Source organism: Rhagoletis zephyria, unplaced genomic scaffold, assembly GCF_001687245.7.
Source record: "Rhagoletis zephyria isolate East Lansing unplaced genomic scaffold, Rhagoletis_zephyria_1.1 Rzeph_scaffold_02319, whole genome shotgun sequence".
In the NCBI taxonomy this organism is placed as follows: Eukaryota; Metazoa; Arthropoda; class Insecta; order Diptera; family Tephritidae; genus Rhagoletis; species Rhagoletis zephyria.
This window is the reverse complement of record NW_016159403.1, coordinates 53,988-80,997: the sequence shown is the minus strand read 5'-3', so window position 1 is coordinate 80,997 and position 27,010 is coordinate 53,988. Positions and strand designations below refer to the sequence as shown.

Genomic DNA, 27,010 nt, shown 5'->3' with positions numbered 1-27,010 from the left:
TCCTTGTAATCTGTAATTGGGAGTAATTTAATTCCTAAAGGAATCATTACGACCCAGCTCTGACTATGGGACCACCTCTGAGAGATTAAATATGAAATTATCTCATTTCCGTTTAGATATTTTTGTAAAATTAAAAAAAAAAAATATTTAGGACCAAAAATATTTTTTTTTAGAAAAAATATGAATGACAACTTTTTATTGGCATTAGCTTTTTTGTCCTCACAATTTGCAATTCAAATTGAAAATTTTTCTGAAATAGGTTTAGGGTACTGTGAGAGTTAAGTCCACTACGTGGGACAAAGGTTTCAGCCTGTTGAATCTCATTTAGTTGGGCGGAAGTGAGCCGATTCTTGAACATTTGATGCTAATTGTCACTGTTCACTCATCTTCCTTGCACTTTCTTTCATATTTCTTCCTGACAAAGGGCGGTATATGNAAATATTATTCAAATCGGTTCAGCCGTTCTCGGGTTTTGATGACCGTGACATACGAACACAACATTTTTATATATATATAGATATACATAGAAGATGTCCAATGTGTGCTTTCGATTTTAATCTTTGACCACAACAAAAATTCCACATTGTATATTCGTGAATGAACTTTCAGTTTCTCGATTACTTTTACAATTCCATTGAGTAATTGGAAAAACTAAAGTACTCTTGCAATTCCAGGTAATGGAATTGAAAAAAAATCAATTACATTTTCAATTCCTTTCAAAGGAATTGGAAAAAAAAATTACATTACTAGCACGTAATTTATTCCAATTACAATATGAAATTCCTTGTAATTGAATTAAAGAAAAACCCAATTACATTTGAAATTACTTCAAGGAATTGAAAAAGTAATCGATTCCTTTGCTGTGGACTGAAGGAATTGATTCCTAATTATAATTCCTTGTAATCTGTAATTGGGAGTAATTTAATTCCTAAAGGAATCATTACGACCCAGCTCTGACTATGGGACCACCTCTGAGAGATAAAATATGAAATTATCTCATTTCCGTTTAGATATTTTTGTAAAATTAAAAAAAAAAAATATTTAGGACCAAAAATATTTTTTTTTAGAAAAAATATGAATGACAACTTTTTATTGGCATTAGCTTTTTTGTCCTCACAATTTGCAATTCAAATTGAAAATTTTTCTGAAATAGGTTTAGGGTACTGTGAGAGTTAAGTCCACTACGTGGGACAAAGGTTTCAGCCTGTTGAATCTCATTTAGTTGGGCGGAAGTGAGCCGATTCTTGAACATTTGATGCTAATTGTCACTGTTCACTCATCTTCCTTGCACTTTCTTTCATATTTCTTCCTGACAAAGGGCGGTATATGAATCCGTCTGACTGAGCCACGTTGCGTAAGTCGAACTCAACACGAACTAATCTTATATGCGAAATTTCTAAAAAATAATTTCCTATGACTGCCCAACTTTATTTTGCGTTGCAGTGGCAGTGTCACCACCGAACACATCGCATGCCAAAGATGCATCCGCATATCTATAACATATTCACGCTTCTCCATATTTTTTGCGATTTTTAATCACAAATATCTGTCAGCGAAACCTTTAGGTTTAAACTTAAGCCGCTAAATGGCACCCAAGACGCTACTTTACTACTTATGGCAAGCGATAAGCGCGTGACACAATTTCAGTGCGTCGAACACAAAAACAAACTAACAAACAAAAAGTGACCAATTAATATTTTTATTTTGTCAACATACCGCCTCTAAATGATCGGGAGTGTTGCGGGGGCTAAGCATAAATAAGCGCAGCTGATCGTTGAGCACATTCCGAACTCACAACAATTTCGGCCTATCTCAAGACACTATTCGAAGCTGAACATCATTTGCTGAGGAGCCATCACAACGAAAGGAACAAAAAGTAAAAATTCGGTTAGCATTAGCAGCGGAGTGTTTTAAAAAATTTACTTCCGCTTCTAAATGTTTCGCTACTTTTCATTTTTCCTTTGATTTCACGGAAACGGAAAATCGTTTACCACGATATGTGGCATTGTGCACAGCTGTTTTTAGTGCTACTCATTATACGCAATTCGTGGCAGGCCTGTGATCGGCGACCGCAAGGTGCCAGCGGTGATCGCTCAGCGGTCGATGAGAATTTTCTAGTGTTGATTGAAGGCAATCCCGCGACCTATATACCAGGGCAACGTTACAACAGTGAGTAAAAAGATAATGAGTTTTAAATATTTACGCGATAAGCTTACATATGTACAAAGCTTACTTACATCGATTTATAAATGTTACTATTTTTCCGAAAACGTGCGCTTATTGCTTATAATTAACATATTTTTATTGTTATTTTGCAACGTTTCAGTTTCCCTATCTTGTGACGCGGCACTCAAGTTTATCAGCTTCACGCTGGTTGTTGAGAGTGAAGATCCCTCAATTCTTGCCGGCCCCGAAACAATTGGCTATTTTGAGCTTATCGATGCCGCTGAGACGCGCTTCAGCTCGGCGTGTGAGAATATGATCGAGAGCACAAATGCGAATACAAAAATTCGCGTAAGCGTTGGCTGGGTGGCGCCTGCGGGCGGTTGCGTGCTCGTCAAGGCAGCTGTGTTGCAACACCGCAACGTCTGGTTTATAGATGATGGCTTTCTAACGAAACGTATCTGCCCGGAAGAGATTGATGACGTGAATAGCCAGACGCCACCGGTGGAACCGTGTTGCGCATGTGATGAGGCAAAGTATGAGGTGGGTAAGAGAGGGAAATAGCGAAATAGAGCGTGATAGAAAAAGGCAGAGAATATAACCACTTTTGGCATGAGAGACGATAAATAGAGAGTCTGAGCGTGAGAACGAAGTCGTGAAACTGAGTGTGGACACGTTCAATTTTTGTAAACAACGGCTGTTGATAATTTTTTCTATTCTTTTTTCAGCTGATTGTGGAGCGTAAATGGGGTCGTAATACACATCCGCATGATTATCCTGTAGAAGAATGGCGTTCGCGGTTCAGTGAGCTTATTGGAGCATCGCATTCGCAAGATTATCGTTTTTGGAAATATGGAGCACTTGCGAGTCGTGGCCTAAAAGAAATGGCGGAGCACGGCGCCACTAGGTTGTTGGAATTAGAAGTAAAGGTACATTTATGTTTTGCACACAGCTAACGTTTTGAGCAAATTTCTGGAGAAGCTGAAAATATAATTTCCACTTCTTAGTCTGGCGATATACGCACGATTATCAAGGCGCCAGGTATTACGCATCGCAAGAATGTTGCGGGCACCACATTGGCAAATGTGCGCGTCGATCCGCAGCACCATGTCATCTCACTGGTTACGAAAATTGAACCCTCGCCCGATTGGATATTGGGCGTTGCAGGCTTGGAGCTGTGTCTGGAAAATTGCACTTGGATAAGTGAAAAAGTATTGAATTTATACCCTTGGGATATTGGCACCGATGCCGGTCCATCGTACATGGTGAGCGATAATTTATGTACAGATGCATTTTGAGTTTATTAGCTTCAATTAAACTCTGCTTACAGTCTCCGGATCAAGCACAAATACCGCCAGATGTTGTGCGTCGCATCACCTCTACATCACCGAATGATGAACGATCGCCGTTCTATGAAAGGAGCGGTGCACCGATGAAGCCAATGGCTACGCTCTATGTTAGGCGGAAGAAGTTGTACGAACGAGAATGCGAGTCGGGTAGGTTGAGTTAGGCTTTCAAATGTTGTAGCACTAGCGCAGAACACTCTTTAGAATCCGCGAACCTATACCCGCGAGATTGTATATATTTCTGTTCACCTGCAACGCTTTTGAGCTCTCATACATCGTTCATTCTGTAGATTAGCCTTACTAATTCCTTTGGCCCCTTTTCATTTTACTTCATCATCCAACCTTTTCTACATTTTCTTGCATTCAAGCTGACATCATACCACTTGAGTGCTCAACCCACCCATGGAATACTTGGAGTGAGTGCACAACACGTTGCGGTCCCGGCACACAGTACCGTACACGCGCCTATAAGGATCCCGCTTTGGCAGCGAGCTTCAACTGTCAGGTAGTGCAGAGACAAACGCGAAAATGTCTTGGTGAACAATGCGGCATAGAAAAATTAGAGCTTGCAAGCGGGGCAACTGAAGAATGCGAGCTAACGCCTTGGAACGCGTGGACACCATGCTCGCGGCGGTGTGGACATGGCACGTCAACTCGCTCGCGGGACTATACAAATCCCTATGAACGCGAGAAATGTTTGGTAAGACAGAAATGCGGAAAGGGTCTGAGCTTTATCTTCAATAACTACGAATTTCATTGCAGAATGAGAATCCGGTAGAGTTAGAGCAGCGCAAGGATTGTGAAGGCAAAGATTGCGGGGGCAGACAGACGCAGAGTCGGTTTGATGAGAAAGTTGAGAATAATGGTGGTGACTTTGGCACATTCGAAGACAATGAAGAAAATGAGAATGCCAATGAAGAGGATTTACCAGAAGAAGATGATACTGTAAGGCGCATGCCGCAACCTGAGCATCCAGGCTCACGTTATTTTGGACGACAACCAAACTTATCGGATGATGAAATCCTCGCTGTACCAGCTGGTGAAAGAGAGGAAGACGAGCAAAATCAACCGCTTGGCGAAGTTGCCGAGCAAGATGGTGAGGAGGATAACGGAGAACTGGATGACGGCACGTACAATCGTAATGACAATAGGCCTGATGGCGGAGGTAATAATTATCGCGGTCGTGGTGCGACACGTTATGGCCTTTCCAATCGAGTCAACGACAATTTCCCGCGCAGCAATCTGGACGAAGACAACGACGACTTTGGCATACATGAGCAATATGATGAAAACGGGCACAGGGCCGTTTATGTGGAAAGCAGTGACCCAAGCAGCTACAATGTAGTGCAGCAGTTTTGCTTTGACAAACCATATATGCGGCGATCACGTTGCGATCGCAAAATTTTAGGTGTACGCAACTACTGGTTCTACGATGCCGATGATCTGGAGTGCAAGCTCTTCACCACCGATGATTGTGATGATAATAGGAATAAGTTCCGATCGTTGGAAGCATGTGAGGGCACTTGTCTATTGCCACATAAAAATCAAGAAGATACGCGGGATATCGAGGAAGATGACGAGTGGGGTCAGCAGTTTGGTAAGCCGAAATCGTTGACTAAGACGAAGCCGAGAAGGAAAATTGAGCGCAAAAATCGCAGGCGAAAACCAAAAGATCCTTTTGTGGGTGATATTCAGAATTATTGGAAGTAGTTAGTTACAGAACTGAACAAAAATTTGCAATTGCATGAATGGGCATGTGAAGTGTAACTATAGCCACTGATATACCTACATATGTATGTAACTGTATATAGATTTTAGTAAACAAATTTCTAATATTTAAGACATAAGTACATACTCGTAGTATACATGTATAAATACAAAGAAGTAGCAAATCAAAAAAAAAGAAGCTGTATGTGGTTTTCTCACCTCCCAAATTCTGAGCATTTTTCTCGAAAAGTCTATTTGCAGACACTTGCACATACACATTAATAATACTTTGTCTTTCAGTTATTCTTCAAAACAATTGCAGTCCAAGTCAATTCCCGCTTAGCGACTATTTATAATACATACATCGCAGCGCCAATCAAGCGTTTTATCAAAACCAAAAACATTGGCCCCTCTTGTTTTGTGCGCTCTTAGCACAACACAGTGGTGAACATAAAAAGTCGTACATGTTTCTTTCAATATAAGGGCCGATCACGTACGCAGTCCCAACTTACCTGGTTTACTCAAAATCTACGTGAAATTAGACTGACCCACAAGCATACAAAAAAAAATCGCCGTGCACCTCCGAGTCCAAAGATTTTTTGCAAGGAATTTTCGAAAAAGATTTTGTTGTGGTAGAACGTAGGAGTCGCCATTTGAAATTTTTCGATGACACCTAAGGACATTCGGCAATAAAAACATTTTTTTTGTAATAGTTCTACTGGAACAATCAAGAAAATTCTTTAGCAAAAGCGTATTGATTTTTGGAGAGCATTGATTTACCGGCATTAGGGTGGTACACATAAAGGTATAAAAACTGAGATCTGTGGATGAGTACTAGAACGGGGTGCTAGAGGTCAATAACCTTTGGAACAAAAAAATGTTATCCTCAAGGCAAAAGCGCCGACATATCATGCTTCAAGATTCCACTGTAAATGACGAAAAATTAAAAAAAGCGACGCCCTCGTTCAGCCAAATAATAAGTATCGAAATTGGCTTGCAAAAATACTTTAGACTCAGAACGGCGAACAATTTTTTCTGGTATGGTCTAATGTACATGTTTATTTATGTAGTTATTTTTTCAGATTTGCAAAGATCTTCTCAATCTATACGTCTTAAGTAATACAGTTATTCGTTACCAAAAAGTCCCATCGTTCTAAAAGTTCTTGTGAGAATTTCACTTAAAATTCTCAATTTGCGCTCCGAAATGTTTTTGGGTTGTGCGTTCCCAATAGCCACTCTTATTGAAGCAAGTCGTCATGCGGGTTTCTTTCGATTTAATTTCATATTTATTAAGACGGCATGAATCCTAGTTCATTGCTCTGTACTTTGCCTAGTTTTTAAGCTTATTCCGCACCTCTCAAAGATATGAAAGTATATCGAAAAGGTTCAGTTCCTCCAACTAATACTGCTTCAGAGCTCCGTAAGGTCCTCACAAATTCGCGAGCCAAACGTTAATGTATCCTTTAAAAAATAGCATATAATAGCAATAACCGAGCAAAGCATAGTAAAAATCGCTACTCACCGCGAAACTTCGAATCTAGGCTTTCTTAACAAGTTATGTGTTTAATTCGGGTTATATACGACAAATTTCACTGTAAGTAGTTTCGACAGTGCGTGAGATCTGGTTCTCGATTGAGACTAGTATATAACCCTCCCTTTTGCGATGACCGTTGATCCAAAAACGTCCACAACGAAATAACTAATAACGATATATAAAGCAAAGTTTTTCACTGCGTAATAAGCTTCGACTTTGTAGTGAAAGACTCCACAGTCATAATGGCCATCCGCAAATTCGATAAACTAGCGACCCGCTCACCTTGATGGTGGCGTAAACTACTACTAATAATAATAATAATAGATTGGCGCTTACATATATGTTAGTGTTTGGCCGAGCTTCTCCTCCGAATTGTGGCGTGCGCCTTAATGTTGTCACACAAAGCGGAGGGACCTACAGTTTTACGCCGACTCCGAACGGCGATTGTATTTTTATGAGAAGCTGTTTTTCGCGGCAGAAAAACACTCGGAGGTTTGCCATTGCCTGCCGAGGGACGACCGCTGTTAAGAAAAAACCTTTTTTCTATATTTTTTTGCGATGTTGCTATGGCCAGGGTTTGAACCCAGGTGTTGCGGAGTGGAAGCGCGCACTGCTTACCACTACACCAAGGGGCCGACGGCCGACGGCGTAAACTACTACTGAGTTTTAAAAGGCGACAGACTTCAGCGATGGCAAATACTTCTACGTAGAAAAAGATTGCAAAGGCAGGCGTATGGATTGATCATCTTAATATCAATGAATCAGAGAAAACGCCTTCTATCCGCCTGACACGAAAGAGTCGGCGGAATTCTATTTCTGATCGTGTAGTTTCGGTGTCTTATGTTGGATGGCAAACGAGAAATTATACTACGAGCATATACCATGCCCGATAGTTCTTACTTTCTACTTGTATGTAAATATATACCCAATTATACAGACAAACGACAAACACCAATCCGGCGCACATTATTTGAAAGTCTTTAGGTTTGTTATAACCAGGGAACGGATTTTATGGAAATTGCCTTATTCGATTGTATATTCGATTAAGAATGTCCACGATTTAGCTTTACCTGATTCCATATATACACATTTGATGTTGCCTTTTAATGCCTTTTTTATGATATTTGCCTTTTTTTGCCTTTTTAAGATATTTGCCTTTTCTTGCCTTTTCTACCTTTAAAAAAGCGATTATAGCATTTACAATTTTTTTTTAAAGATTAAAATGTCGAGCGCACATTTAGTACATTCAAGGCTATTCTTCGCGAAAATCGAATAAAAATGCAAAATGTAGCTTGTGGTTCAATGTTACTACAACTATACAGATTAAAGTTTTATTAGTTAGAAACTCGAAAGGATAAAATAGTCAAAGATTCAAAGTACAAATTTTTCATATAATGAAACTAGTTCATAGTTTTTCTCTTTTTACTTGTAATATAAACATTTCTAAAATAAATGTATTTTTTGATTGTTCTTTGTATTTTCTGGCTTTTTTTAGTGCCATATTTTGCTTTTTTTGCAATACCTAGTGCCTTTTCCTGCCTTTTTCGCTATTTTATTTTGCCTTTTCCCGCCTATTTCTTTATTTTATTTTGCCTTTCTTATGGGTTTTTAGGTCCTAAAAATCCGTTCCCTGGTTATAACATTGAGGGCATCCGCAGGATAAGCCCCGATACATACGTTCGTCTGAATTCTCTCTGGTTTTATATTCAGACTATACTGATTCTGTATGGCTGTACACAAGACCAGGGAACCGGAACATAAGATCGGAAGTAACATTGCTTTGTATGAGCATTCAGATTCAACTTTTGGACATTGGGCCAATGTCTTCGCCAAAAACTGCTTGCAAGAGTAAAATACAACGGAGCAGTGCCAATTTCCAGGGGGCACTTTATTTTCCTCCCCCTTTCTCTCCTTCTTTTAGCTCGAGAATGCTTTGGGTTGCAGGCGAGATCTCTTTAGTATTTTCTGTGGTTCACGTATTTACGTGGCGGGTCCCAAGCATAACACACAATCCATTGCTGAGTTTTGTTACGAGGCACATTCATACAGCGAGTCGCAATGGCTGCTCATTTCAGTGTGTGCTTAAATCCAATATGTAGGAGTTAACCCACCGGAGCCGCCAGTGTCTAACCCGACGCTCTACACGGGCAGGTTAATCATCTCGCACAAGGGGTTGCCCAGAGTGCGCGACCAATGACGCCGGAACAGGGATTATGTCGTATAAATGTATCTGCATATCCATACCCATTCCTGGATATCATCTCTCGATGAACGTCATTCTGGGATTTTAGCCTTAAGTTTCCCATACATTTTCCAACAAGTGAAGATTAGAAAATTATGGTATTTTCATCTACACCGATGGCGTAATGTTTAAAAAAGAAATGGATCGGATCTGTGTCCCATGGGCTTTCAGATAAGGCAATCATATCACCTGCGTGATAGCTGCAGTGTCTTTCAAACGGATATCCTTGCCAAACAGAGTGCGGTTTATCTCATACGGTTAAGTAAGCCTCGGTCAGGAAATATCGCTATATTCGTTAACAACCAGGCGGCAATGAAAACATTAGGTTCCAAGGCAGTAAAATCGAGTATAGTTCAGAAATTCCCAAGCTAGTAAAGTCAAAAGTAGCTCAGCATCGCTGGCTTCTCTGCTAGACTCCTGGACATAGCAATATCGAAGGTAAAGAAAGATTTAGCCAACGAAATGTTTAGACGCGGCCTGGAATTACAAATAGGCTATGCGGATAACTTCCTACTACACGACAGCTGTAACTAATAGCCTATGCATCAATCGGAATGACTGTGAGATCTCAATATGGTTATGGCCGAGACTCAATAAGAGTCGTACTGAAGAACTATTATCACTAAACAAATCTGCAGTAAGGGCTCTTGTCGGCGCCATCACAACGCACTGTGCTATAGCTCAATCGATGGCGTATACCCATAAGTTATAAGGATGTGGAAGAAGAGAAATCGTTTCACTACTGCCTATGTCAATGTCCGGCCCTCCAAATAAGGCGTCTCAAGCATTTGGGATCATGATTTTCAATAATTGTGGGAGATAGCGGAAGTCAAAATACCGGAGCTCTAGAGTTTCATCCGGAATAGTAAATTTTTGAACACACACTATACTCACAATGTGGAACAACTGCGGTTTGAAGTATGTGCCTCCTCCTGGCACTCATAAAGGGTATTCGCAAAGGGCAAGTCTTCATACGGGTGGAAGTACAAGTCAGTCATACGCGCCTTCCTAACCTAATCTAGCCACCTCTCGATTACTGAAACTTTTATTTTAGCAGTCAGTTCTAGAGCTGTTCGCACTTTTTCACACATCACTGTAGTACGTGCATATACATGGTATCAGTATATATTTTTTTTTTTGCGAAAACAATCATAATCTCCACTCATATCGGCCTCAGCAGCATCCTAGCCGAGCTCAACGATTAGTTTACTTTTCGAATCGAACGCGTAAACAACCGCTTTAATGAATATGTTGTTGCTCAAAGCAATATTCGTAGTGTTTCTTTTGGCCAAACATCACCAAGTGGATGCGCTAATATGCAGTCGCTATCCGACAAATACAAATATGCCAAAATCCCCGGTAGATGAGAATTTCGTTGTCACAATCAGTGGGAATCCGCAAACTTACGTTTTGGGGCAGGAATATAATGGTGAGTGTGAGGTTTTATGTAGTTTATACATACGTACATATATGTGTAGTTAATAACCGGTGGATATCATTTGTTGGAAAAACTATTAGATGAAGTCAAACAGCAAATATACTTACTAATCTATGTTTTTACGAGTTTAGATACTAAGGCATATACTTAGATATATATATATGTACATTTTGTAAACGTAAATACATACATATACATATGTACGGGCATGTATACAATTTTGTGAATAAGCATAACTTTACGTTGGCCTGGACGTTATCAGTTTTGAATTTCGAAAACATTGAACTTGAACGAAAGCACAGGGAAAATTATATGTATGTATGTGTATACATTAGGGTGCACATCGGTTTTTANTACATATGTACGGGCATGTATACAATTTTGTGAATAAGCATAACTTTACGTTGGCCTGGACGTTATCAGTTTTGAATTTCGAAAACATTGAACTTGAACGAAAGCACAGGGAAAATTATATGTATGTATGCATGTATGTATGTGTATACATTAGGGTGCACATCGATTTTTTTTTTCAAGACCCTACCCCTTCATTTCCTTCCTTTTTATGAAAAATATTATTGCCTATTTTTAAAGATTTTTCAAAAGTAGCGCCTTGTCATTTTAGGTCGTTAAGTACGGTTTTGTAGATTTACTAGTTTTTGAATGACTAGTTTCCATTCAATTTTAAAGATCGAACATTTTGTGAGGAGAGGATTTAAACGATATATAATCTCTTGTCAGACTTGGATTGTTGGGAAATTTCATCGGGCAAATTAAAAAAAAAAACATTTTTTCTTAATTTTTAAGTTTTTACCATCACTAATGTCCACAGTTTCAAAATATGTAGTACTACCTAAAATCTATATATTTAATGCGCGAAGAGATTTTTTGTCCAGGATAAAAGATCTGTACCGTTCGCCCGATTTTCAAAAATGAGATGTCAAATTAAAGCGCTTGGTTTGTTGGTGTGCAAACTGGTTTTAGTTTTTCGAAAAATTAATTGTTGAAAAATTAAAATCAAATTATTTAATAGTCAATGCCATCTGAACTTTTTTCATCGGTATAGAGTGATTAGAAATTCGATGAAAATAAAAACATGCACTATGCGAGACTGCTCTTCACTCCGCAACGGCTGCACGATTTTAATGAAATATGGCACTTGGATCTCTTATAGCTCTGACTAACATTTGGAATATTTTTTAAGTTTTTGAAATTCAATTTTGGGCGTTTTAACGCCATGCGGGCTCACTAGTTAAATCTATTTTCAAATAAACTGATAGCTCATTTATTCTAATCGAATAAAAATTGTCGAAATTATGCAACTTTTCTTAAATACAGCCTTGCAATTTTATTGTGTGTGTACCGGACTTTCAGATTTTTTGAGCCGTGTTTCTAAGGTATTCATCAATATTTATTCAAAATTGATATATACAATCGCTCTTTAGCAAAATATTGGCTTTTAAAAAATGTTTAGGAAAATGGGGGTGGCACTATCCGCTTATATCATATAACTACTTCACCGATTTCAACCAAATTTGGTACAAACATTGTGCTTAACCTCCTTAAGCACCGTCTTGAATATTTTAGAAATCTGAAAAAACCTACCCCTCCTTAAATATAGCCAGTTTCGGGGTTTTTTTTTTTAAATTGCCGTTACGTTGGTGGAGCCCGTGGTTTTCGACTGATTTCAATAATTTTCAATATGGCGCTTAAGGAGCCTAAGCGCATTGTGTAGGTGAAAGACCAGGGATTAGAGAAGCATATTAGGAAAAGTAATAAATGCACATGCGATATAACGTCCTTACAATTCATATATTTTACAAACCGAATAGTGCATATGGTCAAAACAGTTCATCCTTGTATTTACCTTAACCTAGACAGTGATTTAATCTAGTAGTCAAAGTTCAAACGGGGCATATTATATTTCAAAAAAAGAAATTTTGCTGCCTTTTCTCCCATGAGGCGATTTCTTAGAGGCTCGTATATAAGGCCGGCTGCACTGGACAATTGCTCACTTAGAACGCTGGCGGGAGGAGCGCTCAAATATTTGGGTGTCAGATCTGTCAATTTGTCGTATTCTAGTTTAGTTTCCCACCAACCGAGAGGATTTTCACCGAGATGGGCTCGTTTTTCTTTAAGGTAGACCTTCAATTGAGCTTTAATTTCACATTCTTTAATATCTTCAGATTCTACATCCGAGCCTTCGCTTTCGCTGGAGGAATCTAAAATTATTTCTATGTTGCTTATAAGACTTTTAACAGTACTTGTTGAAGGCCCATCGATGTTGCTTAATATACTACTTAACCGTTTAGCACCTGAAGCTAAAAGCCGGTTATTGTCCGCACCTGGTTAGATAGACTTAGAGCCATTTCAGCAATATTAGAGTGGACTCTTTGCCCATGTACACATTCGCATTCGCAAACCATTCGTATCATTTGATGCGAATGCGAGTGTGTAAAATGATGCGAATGCAAATATGCGCAACGTCCCTGATTGGACCCAATATTGAACCTGGAGATACTCCAGACGTAACATGTTTTAGACAAGATACCCTTTTCCCACACTGGACTTATTACTGACGATTAGATGAATAACTTTTCATAAGTTTTATTGCAAAGCTGCGGAAATCAAACTTTTTTTTTATTTCAACAGTAGTAGTTTATGGTCAACTGTATCAAAATACCTGCTAAAATCCAACGGACACATGATTGTTAACTGGTTTTGATCATATGCAGGACGAATATCTTCAAATATTTCAAGCATGGCTGTAGTGCAACTGTGACGTACGCGGAAATCAGGTAGAATATTATTTTGCTCTCCAAATAGTTTCCAAATACCTTAAAACAGGCAGAATAATTATTCGTCGAAAATCTTGTGGTAGTTTTGGATAATTTACTTTTGGTATTGGTAAAATGTTCAAGATCTTCCAACTACTTGACACAAGAAGTAATTGAAAAGTTTATTATATGTGTGAGGGCAGAAATAACGAATAGTAAAATTAGTTTTATAAATCTCAGGTGTACTCCACCGGAACCCACCGCATTGGACCCATTCGCGTAAATAGCCTGTACTACATCGTCTTCAATAGCTACATTGAAATTCTACTCGCATTGAGATAGGCAATACAATTTCTCATAAAAACGAAGGAATTTAGGGGATAGGGTCTTGAAATTAAAAAAAAAAATCGATGGACACCCTAATATACATAGATTTAAATGACAAGCAAAATATATACATACATATGTATTTGAAAACAACACTTATTGAAGTCTTAACTTTGACTTATCAAGCAGTTTACAGAAATCGACGTAGATGCGGCTTATTTTATAATACTGGAAGGTTGTGCAATATACTCGCACATATGTATGAGGGGCGTTCCATACCAAAACGGACTGGATTCACAGTTCTTGTGTTTGATTTGTTTCAGATTTTTAAGGTTGATGCANCCACATGCGCCAAATTCGAACCAAATCGGACCATAAATACGGTTTTTCGAAATATCTCGACCTTGGCACCACCTAGGAAGACCATCTTATGCAAACATGATTCTACTTACATAGCCAGTATATATTTTAAAAAGCAGACAAATCGGCCCGTAAATACGTTAGATATAAAACTTTTATTTTTTTTGTCGTGGTGGACCTTCCGCTGGAAACACATATATATACAAAAAAATATGAAATTTTAGCTTGATTAATACATTTTTAGAAACTTTACAGCACAAAAACAAAAGCAAATCGATTTAAATAATTTTCCAAATATCGCGAGAACGCGGTGAGGAAAAATTTGAAAAAATCACACATACACACATCAAAATTTTCTATGAAAAGAAATATTAAACAATTTTTTTCTTCAAAAATTTGTCACACATTTTTTGATAAACAATTAGTTTTTGAAAATATGCCATCTCAAAAATAAAAATGAAAAAATCACAATGGCAGCTCTGAGTATTGCGCGATATCTAAGTATAGTATTATGGGGTGCACTCTACAATAATTTGAGTCATGCATTTTTTTTACACCGAAGTTGAGTAAAATGAGTACATTACAAATTTACAATTTTTTTTAATGTTTGAGTATGCAGTCTTGTAGCCCATTAATTTTTAGTATAATAAAGTGCAAGTTTTAAGCTATTGCAAAATTGCGTTGATTTTTACTATTTTTTTTTTTGCACTTTTCCTTATGGAAGAAAATGCCAAAACCGTTTTCAATGAAAATTAAAAAAAAATTAACGCCAGTTTTGCAAAAAAAAAAACAAAACAAATTTAAAAAAATTTTAAACTTGTATGTACTCATTTTACTTAACTTCGGTGTGAAAAAAATTATAACTCAAATTTGTTGTAGAGTGCATCCCATAATACTAAACATAAATATTGCGAAATACTCAGAGCTACCGTTGTGATTTTTTTAAATTTTTTTTGAGAAGGCTTATTTTCAAAAACCATTTTTTTATCAACAAATTTGTATTTGAAAAATTGTTTGAGAAAAAAAAAATATTTTAAAAATATTTCTTTTCATAGAGAATTTTGATGTGTGTATGTGTGATTATTTTTTTAAATTTTTTCCTCGCCCCGTTCTCGAGATATTTTGATAACTATTAAATCGATTTGTTTTTGTTTTTTAGCTGTAAAGTTGTTAAAAATTTATTAATCCAGCTCAAATTTCATATCGTTGATGTTTTTGCAAAACCTCAAATTTTACAGGAGAGCGAATAAATGGGGTTTCTTTGAAGGCATTGCCTTGATAGACGGTATTTTCTCTAGCTATTATTTTACAAATCTCTTGTTTTAATAACGATTTTACGATTCTTATGCATAAATCTCGATGCCTGGACTTCAGGGCTACCAAATCTCATGTTTGTCACAATGGCCATTTAGGCGGTTTTGCAACTGATCGATGGGCGGTTTTGCAAAAACATCAACGACATTTATTTATTATTTATGTTTATGCATCAACCCTAAAAATTTGAAACAAATCAAACACATGAAGTGTGAACACCGTCCGTTTTGCGATGGAACGCCCCATGCACATATTTCATGATTATAGTATACGTAAATATTTTGCTTACAAACATATGTATGTACTTACAATAAACAATACATATTTACCAGGCAATAGTAAATTAATTACTATATTTCTGAGTCATTTCAAAAATCAAGGGTACTTAATCAGCTCGATTGTATTTATACAAGTTTACGTGCGTTTGTAGGTACTTCGAATGACGTAAATTTGGTATGAAAAAAAATAATAATAACAAGAATTTTTGCAAAAAGTAACAGAAAAATGCTAAAGGTGTCTCCTTGATATCGAATGAGGTATGTAGCTGAGTAGGTAGATATTTTGTTGAGGTAAGTACTACGACCAGAATATGGCAGGAGCGATTGAATTGAGCGCGTTCGCAAACCAGCGGAGTACAAGGACTTTTGCCAGCAAGACTGGACTGAATTAGAAGGTTCGATATGATATCGATTATTCCGAATATCGATATAGCAATGATAACAAATGAAAAACTCTACTGCTGGGTCACCTGAACTTGGTTGAAAACTGGGCTTGTTATTTTTACTAGGAGATATAACAAAACGCATTTCCAGCTCTCTGATAGGGTGAAGTACTTGGGATTGAGCCTTGACAGCAAGCCTTCCTGGAAACCTAATGTAGATCAGAGAGTCAAGAATGCAACAGTAGTATTTTATTGTTGTAGAGGGCCTATTCGCAAGCGCTGGGCTTTCTCGCCAATGCACGCTTCGGACTGGTTGCTTTTTAGTGTAACACCCTTTAATGAGGTGAATATCTATTCCGCCTGCCAAGCAGCTATCAAGTCTCTTGGCTCCGTCATGGTTCGTTCGAGAACGGCGAAGGATTGTTTGACTTCCGTATCAACCGTATCGGATTACTACGCTATTAAGATCTTATCGTAATCGCTGGAAACTGCATGGTCGATGAGCTGGCAAGACAGAGAGACAGACATAGAAAGTCTTGGTGCACATTTGACCTTGTGTAGTCTACTTCTGGAGAAATGGGCTTTTAGTCAGCGCAGCTAGCGCTGAGTACAGACCTTGAAATCTTCCTGGCGAGCATATCTTCCTCGTCATTACCTTCTATGTCTTTGTTGTCTGGTATCCAAAGCTGGAAGACCCTGTTGACTGTCGCTAAGGAGTTTAATCCAATCACTCGATGATCATTGCAGGCATTGCATTGATTCCATTGGAAATAAGGTGCCTTAATTTCGTTTATATTTTCGTTGCGACACTTTCGCTGTAGACTGAGCTTTCGGCACAGACTTAAGTCTACCCATGGGAACTGAGATGTTTGTTCTTGGCCCAAAAATTCCAGCCTGCTTTATACCCTAGTTCTTTAAAGTTCCTATTGAAGCTTAGAATTCTGGAGATGTAATCTTATGAGAATTGAGTAAGGATAATTGCGCCCTGAAAGATTCCATAATCCGAGATGATACCACTTTATCTTTTCCACAACCCCATCTGGTAAAACTTATTAGGGATCTTTTGGCTTCCTGCTCTATATACGCGCGAGAATAGTCTCGATTGCTGCTGTAGGACAGGTGCACATTACGATTGTGATGCTCACACACGCAAGATTTTGTAGTTTTGTTAGTGAGCGAGTCACAGTTGCCAGGTTGACCATCGAACTCCAGGACAACGCTCTATAGGTTTTCCGTTGGGCCAGAATTACGTGGTTATTAACAGTCGTTATTAGTTGGCCATCGACTTGGATGCTTAATTGCGGCCTCACTTCCTTCGTTTAGGTTGTAAAGAGTCGCCGTCGATTTCACAGAGAAGATGATAACGAGAAGGATATGTCATTCACATTCATACACAGATATTCAATTCCGTATACATGGGCAAACATCGAGCAATTATCCACAAAACCGATAAGTAGAACTCTCTCTGGTAGTAGAGCTTCGAGATGTAGAAGTTAAACAGTAGTTCTTTAATTTTTCTTTTGGGCTGCGAAATTGTATCTGAAAAACTGCAGTCGACAGACTGAGATGGGAGAAAGCATGTCTCAATTTTCTCTAATAGCGTGTAGTTATAGACGGTGTCGAAGGCTTTCAGTTACGGCCATGACTTACCTGAATGGTTAGGGCATCAAGTCCTGCGGCAGTGCTCTACTTTTTAAGGGAGTCATTCTGATAAGTAAAATAGCTAGCGCGTTTCTTAGGGTCCTATTTCAGTGATCTAATGAGAGATAAAGAACTGCAAACACAAAGCGTAGAGCTCCCTGGAGTACAGAAAACTCTTATGCCGTAGGCTTTAAGATGGAAGTGTTGGAAATAAACCAAAAACCATAAAAGATAATAATTGGAAGCTGCGCATTCATTCTTCAAACTTGCAACTAATTGAGATTATGCCATTTGTATTTCTTCCACTATAGTCACTATTCAAGCTTATAATGGCGTTCGATTCATCAGTTTCAAGCTGGCGCTAGAAAATGAAAATGGCGACCCGAGTCTAAGTCAAGATCTTGGGCATTTCGAGCTGCTCGACCCCGTAGAGACACGCTACAGCCCGAATTGTATCAATATGGTAGAAAGCACAAACACAAATCCGAAGACGCGCATCGATGTCTCATGGATAGCACCCGAAGAACCTGGCTATGGTTGTGTGCTCATACGCACAACGTTGTTACAGCACCGTGATGTTTGGTTCATGGACGATGGTGGACTCACGCGACGAATCTGCGAAGAAAGCGTCGACGAAGTGGAAAGTGCGCCGGCGAATGCAGAAAGGAACAGCTGCTGTGCTTGCGATGAGGCACGCTATGAGGTTTGTTGATGCATAGTTAAAAATTAAAAAGTCATAATTCTGAAATTCTTCTAATCACTTATTCATAGCTCACTTTCGAAGGTACTTGGTCGCGAAATCTGCATCCGAAAGACTTTCCTGCGAAAGGTTGGATAACGCGTTTCAGCGATATTGTCGGCGCCTCGCATACGGCCGACTATCGTTTCTGGGAGTATGGACAAATGGCTACTGAAGGTATGAAAGAATTTGCCGAGCACGGTTCGGCGCAGACACTGGAGCGCGAATTTAACTACAACTTTAAGGTGAGTAATGGAAAACGGCGCAAATTCATTAGGCGCCTTTCATTTTCATATATTTTCCAGGATGGTAAAATACGCACTATAATTAAAGCGCGCGGTCCTGCCTTTCCTAACTTAAATGGGCAATCGCTAGCATCGATACGCGTGGATCCGCAACATCATTTGCTATCACTTGCTTCCAAAATAGACCCTTCGCCTGATTGGATTGTGGGAGTGTCGGGTTTGGAGCTCTGTGTGCCCAATTGCACTTGGTTAGATCAGAAAACTGTTACCTTGTATCCGTGGGATGTCGGCACTGATGCTGGGCCTTCTTATACGGTAAGTATTACTTGAATAAGTTCTTAAGAGAGCATTATATATAAGCGTATTTGCAGTCACCGGATCAGCCCCAAGTTCCCGCTGATGTAATACGTCGCATGCGCTCCGACTTTCCAAACGATCCCCGATCGCCATTTTTTGACAATACTGGCGCCCCTATGAAACCCTTAGCTATACTAAAGATTAGACGACAAAGACTCTATGATCGTCTTTGCGAAGATGAAGACTGTAAGTGTGTGTCGGATAGGTAAATTTAGAGAGATGAATGGATCTTTATTTTTACTCTCTTATAGCAAATAATTTCGATGTTCCCCGCGAATGCTATACTCATCCTTGGACTGCGTGGAGTGAGTGCACTGCTAAGTGCGGTGAAGGACGCCAATACCGAACGCGCGTCTACAAACAGCCGGAAGTGGCAAACATCTTCGATTGCGAGGTGGAAATGCGACAAGATCGCGGCTGTATGGGCGAAGATTGTGGACGTGATGAGCGACGATTTGATAGAGTGAGAGGTCGGGATAGAAACGATGAAGATGATTATCTAGAAGGAGAGGAAAGAGAAGACTCAACTGGATCAATATCACGGGCGGATTGTCAATTGACTGGCTGGGCTGCTTGGTCGCCTTGCAGTCGTACCTGCGGTGAGGGTAGAATGATGCGCAGACGTCAATATGTAAATCCGATGGCGGAAGCCAGATGTCAGGGTGTGAAATATGCGCGCTTAGTAGAGTATCAGAAATGTATGGGACGAGAATGTTTGGAAGGCGTGCGAGGTGGACGCAGAAACCAGGTAATAGGAGAGGACGACAAGCAAACTGAAGCCCACGACGAGGAGGAGGAGGAAGAAAACGGGAATGAAAAAGAGGAAGAAGTCGAAGAAAATGAGGAAAATGGTGGAGTCGAAGCAAGAAAAGAAGACGAGCACCAGGACAATGCCGTCGAAGTTGAAAACGAAAAAGTAGATGAGAAGGAAGACTTAGCAAAACCGGATTTTAGTAACTGGCAGCAAAATCGTGGCAGAAACAGTTATGGCTATAGGAGACCAACCAATTCGCAGGAACAAAATCGTAATGCGGACGAAGAGGATGAGCAGGAAGGAGAGGAAGTAGACGAAGACGGAGGGGATGAGGACGAAAATGGTGAAGAGGACGAGGACAAATACGGCAACTTACCAAATAATCGTTACGGCTATGGTAACCGTTATAACATAGCGGGTCAGCGTAGAGGTAATTCGAATGACGACGACCAAGCTGAAGTCAATGAGGGTAACCGTTCTCCGAATCGATTCGGTTACAACAATCGTTTCTACGGCGGCGGCAGACGACCTGATGAGGAAGAAAACGAAGTGGATCAGGAGGAAGACGCCTTCGAAAGCCCAAATAATCGAGGCAGAAACCGGCGTCCTTATTCACGCTTTAATCCGGTAGGAGATTTAGAAGAAGATCTCGATACTGAGCCTGTGGAAACACCAGCATACTGCTTTAAAACGCTAACCATGTATCCTTGTCTCAGTTCGGGGACGGTGAGAAATTATTGGTTCTACAACTACTGTGAAGACGAGTGTATGCTCTTTTCAGCCAATAGTTGTGATAAGAATGAAAATAAATTCACATCGTTGGAAATGTGCGAAGAGACATGTCGCTCGCCGGGAAACGAGGAGTTGCTGCTGAGGAAACAGCGGCGAGGCTGTAGTAGAGCGAATGAGCCAAGGAAGTTGCGTAGGAAATATTCTAGATTTTAAGTTAATTTTTAAATACATATTTTTATACGGTAAGAAATTTTTATTTAGGTTAGGTTTGCATTAGATGCATTTTTTATTTATACAATTATTTAAATAAATCAAAAAATACATATCTATGTGTGAGTATGAACATAATTTACACTTAAGTTAAAGATATGACACATAAGTTTTTCGCCAAAACAAATAAATTAAAAAAAAACTGAGATTAAGCGAAAAATATTCTTATTTTTGAGCATGAAACAGGATCTTTAAAATTGAAGCGCCAGTATGTAAAGAAAATAGGGCTTATTTATATAAAAATAACACAAACGGCAATAACGCAAAATTTGCTTTATTTCACTTTTAAATGGGAAATAATAAAAAAAAATTGGTTTTGCTTTATTTCCAACGAAGTTTTAAAAACTGTTTAAGTATGCATTGTATTCTACAAACAATTACGAATAGTTTGATACCTTAGCAAGAGGTGTGCTTTCAGAATAAACCAACTTTTAAAAATAAAATATTCTGTGATCTTTAGCGTATTTTTTATTCCAAAAACATCTTAATTGCAGGTGCATTTGGAATATACGTCGAAACGATCTAAATCTTTTAATAACTACTAGGCCTTACATATGCTTGGAAATGCTTCAAAAAAAATTTCACTAGAAGTGTGTAAAAAACCTTCTTGTAGTCAGAATATTTCGAGCGTGGTAGCAACGCAACTTTTTTTCGACAAAGGTTCTTACTTAATTGGAGCCTTCTAAATCTAATGGCGTTTTGCCCGATTGGCTTCACTTTTCGAGATAGCGGTACTTTAAACCTTGCTTTAATTTTAACTATTTGTTAAAATACTATCTCAGCTTTGAAGATATTTTGCTAAAACTTTGCACACGACTGTATTATAATATTGCATTCACTACCTCTTAAAATCATCGAAATCGGTTCACTATAACATCTAGCTCCCATACAGCTGATTGTTAGAGACGTTATTTTGCGTTATAACTCCTCCAATTAAGCAGGTAAAAATTTAGTATAGGTTCACTTTGACATATAGCAGGCATACAATTTATTACTCAGATATGAAGATAGCGCAAAAACAGATGTCTGAGTAATCAGTTGCATTGTTAAAGTGAACTTATTTCGATAATTTTAAATGATAATTAAGGTAATATTAAAAAACCGTTATGTGCAAAATTTTAGTAAAATAACTTCAAAACTGAGGGAGTTATTTATAAAATAGTTAAAATTTAATCAAATTTTCAAGTACCGTTATCTCGAAAACCGAAGCCCATTTGGTAAAACGGAGGATGTCATTGAACTTAGAGCGTCCCATTCAAAATCTATGCTCAAAATTTACAACTTGCACAGCATAATTTGAACCCATCTTATTCTTTTGTTTTCTATTTCAGCGATCTAAATATTTCCCAGCAAACACAGTCTCTAACGTTAGAGAAATTTGGATTTCTACATTAGATAAATAAGGTAATTCTCTAATCGTTCTCGAGTCGATGACGAAGTTAGATAATTACATTAGAATTCGATTCGAGAACGATTAGAGAAACAACGCAAATTCAAATAAATGTACTCATAAATTATTTTTAAGTTCAAATAATTCATTATTATTTTATTGCAAATACATTTAATACAAATTTTACAAACAAAGCAAGGCAAAACAGCAGTTTGAAATTCACACTCGAATCCCATTAGAGATCAACATTGGAATACGATTAGAGAATCAATATTTTCTCGAGTCGAGAACTATGTCCCATTTTTGTTGAGATTGCTATGATTCTCGATAGTTTTTCGAGTCGTTCTCTAACGTTTGAGATTGGAGAAAGTGGCTAGTCCTCCAATCATTCTCTAATCGATAACTAACCTCAATGTTTGCCGGGTTATTCCTCGTATAACTTTTGAAGCACTTGATGAAAATGAATTACACTTACATAGATTTATCGATATTTATAAAGAGATTACGAATATAATCATATATAAAACATAGGTATGCCCACAAATGAAAAATTCAACTTTTTCTTTTGAAAGTGTACCTGATTTTAGATTTGCCCATATGTATCCAGAATATCAAAACCTCGATAAAATGAAGAATCCAAAATTTTGGAAACAATTTTTTATAAATATAGATTTATAACGGGGTGTTATTCATGCTCAAAATTTCTTCATTATATCTATGGAGCATTTTTGTATGAAAGGTTTTTTCAGCGGACCCACCAAAGTATTGTTATATAGAATTTTTCGTTTTATAGTGATATCGAGGTTTCACAGTACATATCTACCGAAAACAATGCGTAGGTTGAAAAGATATATGTATAGATAAGTAAATGTATTTATTTTGATTCCGCTGTTTTAAACTTATGCAATTTGAAATTTCTAAGAAAATACATACTTATGTACATAATAACAAGTGGCTTTTTACAGATCGTACTATATTCATATTAAATTTTACCCGTCCTTTTTACTTCTCATCACTTTAAACCAGTAGATATATTTAGAAGCTAAAATTATGGCTGTAAAAACGCCGAACACAATAACTGGCCTTTTGTTGTCTTCATCAAATGATGAGCTAAGGTTTTTGCAATTAACTACATCAATCATAGTAGTTGCAGCCGAACGTTGTGTAAGTAGCTGTGTAGAGTAATGCCGTGCACCGGCTACGATATGGCTCCGAGGCACGGGCATCTCATGTCATGCTTGCTTCTCAGTTTCTGGTTCTAGCTTTGGTACAGGCCGAATAGTAAATTTAATGTGTGAACCTTTGCCACGCTTTTGCACAACGCGTCCAATTACTTCCGGCTCCTTGACGCTTTGTTCGATGGTTTTGAAAATTTGCTCACATTTAGCCATTTCCTCGGGGCTACCTTGTACGAGTATGCACACTTCGTGATTTTTCGCCAACCATTTCGAAATGTGTTTCAAGCGTGATTCTAAATCATGGTCCGAGATACGTGAACCAATCGTTAGTGATTTCTCAGACCTTTTTTCGCTGCTGAATGTGTCAAAATTGTAAATTATACAGCGCTATAAAAAAGGCTATGTATGTGAAATTTACCTTTTCATTCGATCAACTGCGCTCTCATCCACATCCTCGGAAAGCATTTCTGCTGCGGTCACTAACCTACAATATTAGACAAGATAACTATGTAATTCAAATAAATTTTCAACTTTTAGTATATCTGTACATACTTATAAATTGAACGTTGTGTCTTCGTATCGAAATCCTGTTGCTTGACTAAGTGCAACTCTCGGCGTTTGGCCAATTTTTGTGCTTCTTTCAACGTTGTCACAATAATGGATTGATTGGGTTGGATAAGTGTTATTTTGGACAATGAATTGACGCTCTGTTGCCGCGCAGTACCCACATTGCTGGTACCCCTGGCTGTCGTAGAGCTCAATGCATCGGTCTTTTTCGTGCGGGCACATACCGATAGCTGGAAATTATTGTGTGTAAACGAATAGCACAAGGCTCTGGTAGATTTTTGGAGTAATTGGTTCATGTTGGAATACTTTCACTTCAATCAAGGCAAATAAATCGCGGAGTCCACAGCTTCAGCTTTTACTTTTGTTTTGGATGTTTTTTTTTCTTATTGAACAATCAGCTGATTAAACAGCAGGTTTTAGTCTAGGTATGTACCAATGCGGTTATCGATGAAACACTCCGATAACATTCGGAGTAATCAGAATATGGAGTATATTTACAGCAATTTAAATTAGAAAATGATTAAAAAATGAGAATTGAAATACATAAAATCGGAAATATCCACAGCCAAATATCAGTAGGAGTCGTTTCAGGAATGCCAACCATTGCCTTGGGTAATTAAAACGACATAACTACAGATATAGTTTTTTATTTGCAATATTTTATTCGTTTAAGAACTCTCATTTGCATATAGTTGTAACTATTTAGTATATATCTATACGTATATGTAAGTATGTGTTTTGTAGAATACATTATATTTTAGGTTATGTATGTATATATTATAGGTGACTTCGAACAAGTTTCTTCCATCATAAAATAATATTTTTTATCGTTAATTTAACTTTTACTTATAAATGTAACTTAATAAAATATAAATAAATTAGAATCGCATCTAGCGCTAGCTTCTTTCAAAGGATTTTTGATTACTTTTTCTAATCAGAACACGTTTAACTTAAAATACCTTGTCATATTACATATTTACAAACTGTAGCTAATAAAAATGCACACGTGAAGGCAAAACGTTTAAAGAATCCGTAAATACACAAAAATTACTTACTACAAAGCTTTAAAATAAAGTTATGAATTGTCAAAATCTCAGGCATTGTATACTTAATATGGTAATAAATTTTAATTACTTTAGTCGCCCTCGACTCAGCAGCATTACTGGAATGCGTGTTATGCAAATATATACCCTAAAAAAAGTTACAGTGGTTATTCTAATTGAACCTGCTCAGGTTATCTGGTTAAAAACTATTATTCCGTAGTGTATTTTATTGTTGTAAACTAAACAACAAATATAACCAGATAACCTTATAACCAGGCAAGTGTGAACCACCTCACTTATAGTGTCTAAGCTCAGACGATTGCATCGAATTCAGACTCGCTGAATTTCGAAAAGTTTCACATCCGTATCGTACCATATGGATGGTCCTACATTACGCAAGTAGATTACACCCCAAATGTAGGTGCGAAACCATGCAGTGGTGCCAGCATTCGCCTGATACTTTCGTATAAGTATAGGATGTGGCACAGGTAGCAAACCTACCAGTGTTCCATGTTGTAAAAATTTCAATATTTCCGATTCATCTGTCAACCCCTTATCAATGCATATCTTTTCAACTTGTGGCACAAGTACCTGCAATAGTCGCATAATAGTTTGCAATGGTAACTTCGAACGCCACGATACGATCCATTCGGGCGTTGGCGTCCAGTGATCAGCCGGTGTATTCGGCACCATGCGTATGCTGCCACGTGTAGCAACGGAGAGCCGCGACTGATTCTCTTTTGGTATGGAGTTGCCGTCGTTTGAGTTTAAAGAAGTATTGCTACGACGCGAGATATCGTGGCGATTTGGACTAGTGGGTGTACGATTTACATGTTCAAACTGGGAAATGTCAGAGGTGCCATCAATGGTGGGCGTTTGCGTATCTTCAGTGCTGGGGTGTGCTGCTTCGCGTTCTGTCATTTGATTAATGGCAGGTGTGTCCAGTAATGAAGTTTTCAGAGTACCCGGCTCGGCAGGCATTGCTGGCATTGCATTTTCCTCTTGAGTCTCGCTTTGCTTATGTTGTGACTCGGTTTCAGACTCACAATCCTCGTCATCCAAATCGGCATCTAGTGGGCGACCGCTGATAGCAGAGAGATGCTTTGCATTTAAATGGGGCACTGGTGGTATATTGAATTTACCGACTTTTCGTCCACTTAAACATTTTGCGATACCCGCCATGTCCGAGGGTAAATTTGCCATCGCGTGAAATACATGTCGTTTTCGAATGATGGTGTAAACCAAATTGGAATTGCCATCGAACTGATATTGTATGATATTATTGAAGATTTCAAGCAAGAAGAATACTAAGTGGTGATTATTTGGCGCTGACAACAGAAACCATGGAGTGCTAAAAGCTTCTAGCAAATGCAGAAGCTTCACACTGGCCACCATTGACAGAGTCTTTAAATAAGGTGACACATTCACAAGTATGGTAAGTAGACAGTCAAAGAGTGGTTGCAGGCGTTGATGGCCTGTAGCTATGATTTTATGAAAAACCGTAATTAATAGATCAGCGTGAGTTCCTGTAAAAACTGGTATATCCATGGGCACCGTGGCGGTGTAGGGTTTGTTGAGACGTACACCAAAGTTACGTTCACCTGTAATTAAGAATAAATAAAGCCTTTTGAAATATATCTCATTAACAAATATACGCACCGGATAATAGTAGAAGTATAAATNTCATCTTCAAATATGTATGGTAATATGCGTATTAATAGTCGTACACAATTCAAAACACATTGCTGTTCCACATGTGTGCGGCAACTGTTATCCACGGCCAGGGCCAACTTTTCCACGGCCTTGTAACACAATGTCGCCAAGTTGGCAGGATTTTCATTACGTATATTTCGTATTTCGGCTGATGTGACCAAGGCGAAAACATCTTCTAAAGAAGTTTGATGTGCGTACCAAAATTGGTCCCAAAATTGATCGTCGGTGTCAATTTTTTGGTTTTTCTGTGTGAGTTGTACTATGGCTTTGCGGAAGTTCAATTTTGAGTCAGAATTTCCCATATTGCGTATCCAAAACGGGCTTTACAACTTGAATACTGCACCAAAGGATATAAATGTGGTCGGGAAAAATGTGGTAAGTGGGTGGAGTGGACAATTCTGTGAGGAAACACTATATTCTTGCAATATTTCCACTTTTTACGCGATTATTTTCACAGACCATTGAAAAACACCAACGTAGGAAAAAATTCTGCTTTCATCTATCATTTCTACCCA

The 27,010-nt window shown here is 38.3% G+C and overlaps 4 protein-coding genes across 5 annotated transcripts; 2 read left to right on the top strand and 2 right to left on the bottom strand.

The window, feature by feature from the left end:
• The first annotated feature begins 1,842 nt into the window (after window positions 1-1,842).
• Window positions 1,843-7,060, top strand: LOC108366572 (spondin-1). The gene is made up of 7 exons (XM_017621010.1): window positions 1,843-2,169; window positions 2,327-2,706; window positions 2,892-3,092; window positions 3,171-3,428; window positions 3,494-3,659; window positions 3,878-4,209; window positions 4,272-7,060. Exons 1-7 carry the CDS (start codon window positions 1,998-2,000, stop codon window positions 5,217-5,219), a joined length of 2,457 nt encoding a protein of 818 aa, XP_017476499.1. The 5' UTR covers window positions 1,843-1,997; the 3' UTR covers window positions 5,220-7,060.
• Window positions 7,061-10,189: 3,129 nt separating this feature from the next.
• On the top strand, window positions 10,190-20,889 carry LOC108366569 (spondin-1). The gene is made up of 6 exons (XM_017621005.1): window positions 10,190-10,421; window positions 17,819-18,210; window positions 18,279-18,491; window positions 18,552-18,806; window positions 18,863-19,034; window positions 19,100-20,889. The coding sequence occupies exons 1-6, from the start codon at window positions 10,235-10,237 to the stop codon at window positions 20,545-20,547; spliced, it is 2,667 nt and encodes an 888-aa protein (XP_017476494.1). The 5' UTR covers window positions 10,190-10,234; the 3' UTR covers window positions 20,548-20,889.
• A 1,960-nt stretch (window positions 20,890-22,849) lies between these two features.
• Window positions 22,850-24,126, bottom strand: mIF3 (mitochondrial translation initiation factor 3). Of its 2 annotated transcripts, none has more exons than XM_017621007.1 (3): window positions 23,725-24,126; window positions 23,591-23,656; window positions 22,850-23,527 (listed from the first exon to the last, which is right to left on the bottom strand). In XM_017621007.1, the coding sequence occupies exons 1-3, from the start codon at window positions 24,033-24,035 to the stop codon at window positions 23,227-23,229; spliced, it is 678 nt and encodes a 225-aa protein (XP_017476496.1). In that variant the 5' UTR covers window positions 24,036-24,126; the 3' UTR covers window positions 22,850-23,226. The 2 variants fall into 2 exon arrangements, with proteins under 2 accessions (XP_017476496.1, XP_017476498.1); XM_017621009.1 differs by having other exon boundaries at window positions 22,850-23,524.
• Window positions 24,127-24,405: 279 nt separating this feature from the next.
• Window positions 24,406-26,478, bottom strand: LOC108366570 (protein HID1). Its single transcript, XM_017621006.1, has 2 exons — window positions 26,442-26,478; window positions 24,406-26,383 (listed from the first exon to the last, which is right to left on the bottom strand). The coding sequence occupies exons 1-2, from the start codon at window positions 26,467-26,469 to the stop codon at window positions 25,113-25,115; spliced, it is 1,299 nt and encodes a 432-aa protein (XP_017476495.1). The 5' UTR covers window positions 26,470-26,478; the 3' UTR covers window positions 24,406-25,112.
• Window positions 26,479-27,010: the final 532 nt, after the last annotated feature.

What these genes read in the sequence shown, in the direction of transcription:
- LOC108366572 (XM_017621010.1), top strand. Translation starts at nt 1,998, where the DNA reads ATGTGGCATTGTGCACAGCTGTTTTTAGTGCTACTCATTATACGCAAT. An exon ending in TGTTGGAATTAGAAGTAAAG is followed by an intron (nt 3,093 to 3,170) that starts GTACATTTATGT and finishes TCCACTTCTTAG; the next exon opens with TCTGGCGATATACGCACGAT. An exon ending in CGAACGAGAATGCGAGTCGG is followed by an intron (nt 3,660 to 3,877) that starts GTAGGTTGAGTT and finishes CTTGCATTCAAG; the next exon opens with CTGACATCATACCACTTGAG.
- LOC108366569 (XM_017621005.1), top strand. Translation starts at nt 10,235, where the DNA reads ATGAATATGTTGTTGCTCAAAGCAATATTCGTAGTGTTTCTTTTGGCC. An exon ending in GCGATGAGGCACGCTATGAG is followed by an intron (nt 18,211 to 18,278) that starts GTTTGTTGATGC and finishes ACTTATTCATAG; the next exon opens with CTCACTTTCGAAGGTACTTG. An exon ending in ATGCTGGGCCTTCTTATACG is followed by an intron (nt 18,807 to 18,862) that starts GTAAGTATTACT and finishes GCGTATTTGCAG; the next exon opens with TCACCGGATCAGCCCCAAGT.
- mIF3 (XM_017621007.1), bottom strand. Translation starts at nt 24,035, where the DNA reads ATGAACCAATTACTCCAAAAATCTACCAGAGCCTTGTGCTATTCGTTT. An exon ending in ACACAACGTTCAATTTATAA is followed by an intron (nt 23,657 to 23,724) that starts GTATGTACAGAT and finishes CTAATATTGTAG; the next exon opens with GTTAGTGACCGCAGCAGAAA. An exon ending in GCAGTTGATCGAATGAAAAG is followed by an intron (nt 23,528 to 23,590) that starts GTAAATTTCACA and finishes TGACACATTCAG; the next exon opens with CAGCGAAAAAAGGTCTGAGA.